Raw genomic sequence first — 7658 nt, forward strand, 5'->3', positions numbered from 1 at the left:
CGAGGCTTTGCCTTGCTTCTTCACTGGAAGTGGTTTTTACGTGGCGGGTCCCAAGCCCAGCGCACAACCCATTGCTGGGACGGGGGTGGTTTCGCAACCAAATACACGTTTATATAGCGAGCCGCTTGCTCCAAGCAGACACCCGCTTGCAGCCGCACCTACTGGTGAACAGACGCTGCAGACTTCAGCGATCCCTTAAACCGAATAAGTCGGAGTGGCCCCACCGAAGCTCCCTCTCTTTCTGCCGTGACCCAAGGCTCCACTCGGATTGGTTACCGCATCTCGCACATGGGTTGCTCACGTTGCCCAGAGTGCGCGAACGAGGACGCAAGAGTCGCGATTGAGTATAGCCATGCGCAACGACTATACCCCATTGCACTCCGATATCACATTACGGGATAAATTTTATTGATGGTTTGATGGGGTCTGCATATACATATATATTTATATATTAGGGAACAAAATAGCCGGACAAGACGTCATTTAAAATAAAAAAATTAAAACTTTTCGAATAAATAGTCTGTAATATTGCTCCACCATTTCTCAAGACAAATTAACCATTTATATATGGTTGTAAACAACGAAATGATTTCTCTTAAATTGGATATGTAAGTATTTTTCATCGGGCAAACAGAAATACAGTTACGAGCAAGTATATGCTTCAACCTATGAAAAACGCGTTTTTTACCTTCAGCCCAGTTTTTGAGGGTGTATTCAAAATTCTGAGTACCTGTGCGTATATATTATTTTTGTTCATTTCACTTCAAATCTCGCGAAATCATAAATGCAAAAGTACGGTTGACACCGGATCAGCGATTTGACTCTCGAAAAACGACTTGCATTCGACACGACTCTCGCAATGAGAGTGATTATTTGGCTTGTTTATTCGAAAATTTTAAATCCTAAATAAGTGTTTGTAAATATTTGTGTAAACGGTGCTTTTTCGCTTAATTTTTGCTCATTGAACGAGTGTAAGCAGAAGTAGATCGAATTTCAGGTAAAAACCAGATGTCCTTTGTAGTGGACATGACTAGTAAAGAGTTGTAAATTATGAGTAAATAACATTGCTTTCCACGCATCGGGAATCATGCATAGACGCAAAGCGTTGACTGAAACCCAAATGTTAGACCTTCTGAAAGAGTTTTCAGATCTCGACGATGAATCGGGAGGTGATGAAATCGATTCAGTGGGATTTACTAGTAAGAAGCGAATTGAAGATGAGGGAGGCTCAAAATTACGACACCAGCACTGAGGAAAATGTGGAGGAACGTGATTTGAGTCCAATAAATGAACTTCCACCAGCTGTTCGTGCACACGTTACGACTTTTTCAACACCGTCATCAACAAAGAGCGAAGAAAATGTTGCACAAAATTCATATTTCTCCGTCAGAGTATTGCGTTCAATAGCAGGTGAGAGAGTAAGTACGCTAATAGAAGCAGCAGAAGGAAACTATGATTTGGCAAATATTACTGAGAAAATCGATGTTCAGTGGCGCCATTCCCGCAGTAATGAACGAATTGCTGATTTTTTGTTTGTTCCGCCTGTACAGTTGCCTACAGCAGTCAAAAGTGAATACGAATATTTTCAAAAATATTTACCGCCCCAATTTTTTGAAGATGTTTCCAATTTCACTAATATGTATAGTGTGCAGAAAGAATCAAATTTTCGGCCCACTAGTCCAAGAGAAATTCGGCAATTCTTCGCTTTACATTTTATGATGGGTATATTGAAGTTTCCACGGGTAGCAATGTTCTGGGAGAAAGGTAAATCGTTTTTATGCGCTACGAACACATTTGCATTTAGTGGATACTTATCTGCCCCCAAAAAACAATGACAATTATGGATGCGATTCGAAAGCGATTATTGGAGCACCAGTTGGAGGAAACCCTTTGCGTTGACAAACAGATTATACCATTTACAGGGCGCATGGGAATGAAGCAGTATATACGTGGTAAACCTTGTCCATGGGGAATAAAACTCTATGTGCTTTGTGGAAAAAGTGGAATGCTGTATGATTTCATTGCTTATCAGGGCTCATCCACTGAAATTGAACCAAGCCTTATCAACAAACATGGTTTTGGTGCTTCCATCCCATTACAGCTGCTAAAAAGAGTGCCCCAAGATTCAACTGGTCACCAAGTTTACATAGATAATTTCTTCACCACGTATTCTCTACTTGAAATTTTGGAGAAAAGGAAAATTCTAGCAGCTGGCACAATTCGTATAAATCGCTTTCGGAACCCACCTCTCTCCACAGATGCTGTAATATGAAAGAAAGGTCGCGGCTGTGCTGAACAAGTGGTGAGCCGAGATGGAAAAGTTATTGTCACAAAATGGTTCGACAACAAAGGAGTTTACTTAGCATCCAACTTTGTGGGAATTGGCATCAAAGACAAAGTAGAACGATACGAGAAAAAAGAAAAGCGGTATTTTGAGATTGATAGACCTGAAGTTGTGCAGCTGTATAATAATGGAATGGGTGGCGTAGATCTTCTTGATCATATGGTGCAGTATTACCGTATTTTCATAAAATCTAAAAAGGACCCTACGAGTTATTAAGCATTTCTTTGACATGGCAATAGTGGCGAGTTGGTTCGAGTATAAAGCGGATGCAGATAGAAATGATATACCTAAGAAAGACCAAATGGACTTACTTGTCTTTAGAAAAGGATTGGCTAATACTCTTGAAACAATTTCTTCAACATTTCAAAATGAAAACCGACGGGGTCGTTCCTCAAACACCTTTAGCGAAGATGAGCAGCAAGCTCCTAAAAGATTGAAGTACTTCAACCAACCACCAACTGACACGCGTTATGATCAAGTCGGTCACTTACCGAAGTTTGATTATTTACAAAATAATGCAGTTCGCTGCAAGAAGGAGGGATGCAAGCAAAAAACTTACATTTGCTGCGCAAAATGCAACGCCCATCTCTGCATTCGGAGAAATTCTGACTGTTTTTATGAATATCATACAAAACAATTAACTACAAATAAAATATTGAACTTATAAACTGTTATTTATGGTAATTTACTCTCTAATAAACACTGAATTTAATTAAAAACTTCTATTATTTCTCATCTCTTTTAAAAATTTTGTTAAACTCGGTGCATTTAAACTTGACTACCTTCACTACTCATGTCCAGTCAGGTGGACATCTTATTTAAGCCACGCCCATATAGGTAGGCGATTTTTGTTTTTACAAAAGCCTTACCAGAGCTCATTATAATAATTACTACTGCTTAGAAATAAATTTGTATTACGCACTAGCTGGCGGTAGTGAAAGGGTTAAGAGAAAACATTTCGTTGTTTACAACCATTTATAAATGGTTAATTTGTCTTGAGAATGGGCACCCTTTGTATGTATACTAGTAAACAAAATAGTAGGACACGTCGTAATTTAAAATGAAAAAATGTTAAAAATTAAAATTTTGCATATACTCTGTAAGATTCCTTTCAGTGATCGGACTTCTACCACATAGTTGTAGATCTGCCACTTTTTTGAGCACGGAAATAAAATATAAGGCCTATGTCACTCACTGAAAAAATGATTAAAATCGATCCCGTAGTTTTGATTTATTCATTACTGCCCGTGGCCCGCACGCGTTACATTTGGAGTAAAACAATTCCCCTTTCTTTATACCATGAAGATTTCCTGCTATCTTTGGAATATCTAACGCGCGCTCCGAATCAATAAAAACTATTCAAAAACTGTATTTTAATTATGTGCGATTTATTAATATAGAACGTGAACAGAGCGGTTTATTTCGCTGAAAAAACACTCACAACTAAAAATTTTTCAAATTTGGGTTTTCTGTATAAAAACCCTCAATGCAATGGAATTCAGTACGGCAATAAAGACATGAATTGAAAATACATACATACATACATACATACGTCCGAAATTTAATTATGCCAGAGATTCGTACATATGTATTACATACTTACGTACCGAGTTCTTTCACCATACGATCTAATTCAACATGAATGAGGTGGGGTGAGATTCCCGCATAACTTCTAATGTTTCATTCGGTTGACAGCGAACAAACACACAAACAGCTTTTTTTGGAAAAAGTGCTGCTTTTGTTTAAACAATTTTGGTTAAATAAGATATGAATCAACTATTTTTTTTGATGCAGAACGAAAGTAAATATTTCAAAGTTTAACTTCAAGTAAGTTTCATTTTAATCGGTGGATTCTTTTATGATTTATGGCTGTGTAAACAAAAAATTTATGGGTTTTTACCACATTTTGTCCGATTGCCACGCCCCCTTTATATATTTCTTCACATTATAATGACATAAACCTTCCTCTACAACCAATATATCTATTAAAAAAAACCGCATCAAAATCCGTTGCTTAGTTTTCAAGATTTAAGCATTTAAGGGGACATAGGGACAGAAAAAGTGACTTTGTTTTATAATATGTAGTGATAAAATTTTACCAAATTTGGAAAATTCACAAGCACGAAATGGCAATACCGCTCAACAATATTTGTATATTTGTCACTGGCATTTGTCATCAAGTGGCAAATCAGATATTTGGTCATTTGCGTAATTTTTATTTGGCTTATGTAGCAGCATTGCGTTCACACGATTTGGCCGCCAGGGTTGTTTTTCATTTGCCACAAGAAGGCGTCCTTGTGAATCTTGGTATTTTTTTTTTTGGTAAAATTTTAAGATTTAATAAAATATTCGTATCCGAAAACTACCGAAAAATATCACGTTATTTGAAAACAATAATTTTAAAATATTTGCTTAAACTGAACATTTGAAAACATGTACATATACGTATTCGACAGTAGCTGAGTGTGCAGAGAAGCGTGCGACTATTTGTAAGCTTTCATGAGGTCCCAGGTTCTTATGCCGGCAGGAGAACATATTAAAAAGTATTTATAAAAGTATAATTAATTTCTGAGTATATTTAACTATGAAAAAGCAAATGTGAAGTTCAGAATGAAAAATTTCAGAAAACCAACCGGAAAATTATTCGTTTCACAACCCCTCGTGGCTGACTATTCACCTTTATTTCAATTTTCGCATCTCTTTCCGAAGTTTTTGCTGGCTATACACATATACATACATGCATATCGTCGTAAAAAGTACAAAACCGCGTATCGTCATTCTGCAAAATCGCGTAACTGACATTTGCTGCCGAAAATTGGATTTGCTTACAGAAGCTGTTGGCTTAATCCTTATCCATTCGTCCTGAAATATACTATCCAGAAATGCGATTGCTTTATGAAAAGAGAACCATTTTGAAATATGAGTGTGGCTGGAGCTGCTGTAGCGGTACCGCCAACTGGCTCTGCGTCGAGTTTTCCATGAAGGTAGTCGTACTTCCCCCACGTTCATCCGGTGGTACTGGTGTCTTCTCTTCATCCTCGTTTTCCGAGGCAGACTCACTGTCTCTGTTGGTGATTTCCATCGCCTGCAATTTGGCATGAATCTCGGGGTCGGTGTGCGCCTTGGCCGCCAGAGCCGTTATACGCTTGCGTATTTTTCGGGTGGTACCCGCGCATTCGATCCCCAATTCCTGTGCAGTGGACACTAGTTGCTCCTTGGGTATATCATCCAGCCACGTTGTGTTGACTGGCTCCGCCATTTTATTCGCCTTGTTTGTTCCAAAAAAAATTTCCTTTACACGTGTACGATTTGCCAAGTGTCCCTGCTTGGGCGCCAATTGTAACGAAGCGTTTAGGTTGCCCCGATGCGTCTTCTACAATGCTGGGGTATACTCGCCGTGTCCAGGGCTCGTTACAATAAATTTGTAATTTCGGGGCTCCGGTAAGTCGTACTTTATTAGATTATTCTCTTACTATCAAACATATAATAAAATAACAATTGGAAATATTGGGTAGCGTCATGCAGTGGCTGGGTAACGGGCCGCTGAGTGGCGCGCTGCTAACGTCTATAAGTGGTGCTCTGACCGCGTCGATATGTAGCGCTCTTGCAATGTAGGTAAGTTGCGCTCTGGCCGTTCCAGTGAGTGGCGCTCTAACAACTTCGGTGAGTAGCGTTCTGGTGACGCCGGTATGTGGCGTTCTTGCAATCTCGGACAGTAGCGCCCTGACGTCGATGGCCAGTGGCGCTCTTGGTCGCGCCGATGAGAGGTGCTCAGCTAACGTCGTTGAGTAACACTCGAGTCGCGCCGATGAGTAGCGCTCTGATGACGCCGGAGAGTAGCGCTCGAATCGCGTTCGTGAATATCGCTCTGATGACACCGGAGAATAGCGTGGTGTTTGGGCCACTCACAAGCAATCCCTCCATTTAGCTGTAGCTCTCACTAAGAAATATGGTTCTTTACCCCTGAGTGGTGATGTCTTGTGGTTTTTGGGCCACTCACAAGCACCCTCCAGGGAAAGCTACTAGTTGTGAACTAGAATTCTACCAGTTTGCGTTTCAGTCCAACTAGTTCAAATTCTATCCTTTTTCAATGTTAGCGACTGGTATTTTTAACATTGCGATGTCCTACGAGATGTCAATTGTCAGGCTATGCATCAGCATCTACTAGTAGATATACTAGTAGCATCATACCAGTTGATGAGATAGTCTGCCAATTCATTCCCTATGAAAAGCATTAGTATGCCTTTTTGCTCGCGGCGCTCCAACAGTCGCAATGACCTACAGAGCAAAGCACTCGCGTGGTATGCCTGAGGTACCAGGTTCAAGCCCGGGCGCAGGGAATTTTTTTTTATTTTTTATTTTTTTTATAATATTTCCTTTATTTATATTTTTTATTTGGGGTTCTTTTGTTTTTCTTAAATTTAATTAGAAAAAAAAATATTTTGTTTTACTCTATTTTTTATGGCACAAGTATTTCTTCCCATATATTTGTTTCTTTTTTTTTTTTTAATGCAACTAGATTTTTAAGTTTGTTATTTATATATAAATTGAAATAATTATTCCTACTTACATTGATCTAACTTTAAAAATCTTAACCACCTCCAAGCGGCCTGGAACCTGCGATCCCAGAACCAGAAGTCTTCACGTGACGCCACAGCCGACATTTGTAAGAAAAGCAATTAATTGCGTTTTATTTTAGGCTTTGGCAATTCAAAGGCAGATATCGCTGAACGCTTAAGTTCTTCGAAAATGTCGAACTGGTAGGCACATACTAGTTTATGAACTAGTATTCTTTCTAACTGGTTTGGGTTTTCACTGCAGGGCAATCCCTCACTTCAACTGTAACTGTTCGATCGCCACCACAGCTCCGTGCTGACTGACTGTTAAGCGGCTGTGTTGTATCTTTAATAGGCTCTGTGCTTGATGTTTCGTGCACGGTTGCCACATTTGGTCACTTGTGACCAAAATAGGTGACTTTTGGAGTGCTTGGTAACTTGGCAACTTTTTTCAATTTTGGTAACTTTTGGTAAGTTTGCCGTGTATAAAGTCATATTAAAAAGGTTGGATTAATTTGATAAATTGTACTGTGGTTGCGTGTAGCGATGACAACACTACTAGAAACAATTGCGTTGAGCAGGCAACACAGCGCTCAGCAAAAATAACTAACCACATATCAAAGAAAATTATCGCTGGGTAGTCTATTCGTTAATTTATCACAGTGTGGGGCGCCTGCCATACTTTCAATTTTTAACCGACTACCAAAAAAGGAGGAGGTTATCAGTTCGTCGGAATATTTTTTTTTTTTTTTTTTTAT

The 7658-nt window shown here is 39.1% G+C and overlaps 1 protein-coding gene across 1 annotated transcript; it reads left to right on the forward strand.

Annotated features, from left to right (window-relative positions):
- Positions 1–1217: 1217 nt before the first annotated feature.
- On the forward strand, positions 1218–2272 carry LOC108358717 (piggyBac transposable element-derived protein 3-like). Its single transcript, XM_017610182.1, has 2 exons — positions 1218–1418; positions 1805–2272. The coding sequence occupies exons 1-2, from the start codon at positions 1218–1220 to the stop codon at positions 2270–2272; spliced, it is 669 nt and encodes a 222-aa protein (XP_017465671.1).
- The last annotated feature ends 5386 nt before the right edge of the window (positions 2273–7658 follow it).

Source organism: Rhagoletis zephyria, unplaced genomic scaffold (assembly GCF_001687245.7).
Source record: "Rhagoletis zephyria isolate East Lansing unplaced genomic scaffold, Rhagoletis_zephyria_1.1 Rzeph_scaffold_00288, whole genome shotgun sequence".
In the NCBI taxonomy this organism is placed as follows: domain Eukaryota; kingdom Metazoa; phylum Arthropoda; class Insecta; order Diptera; family Tephritidae; genus Rhagoletis; species Rhagoletis zephyria.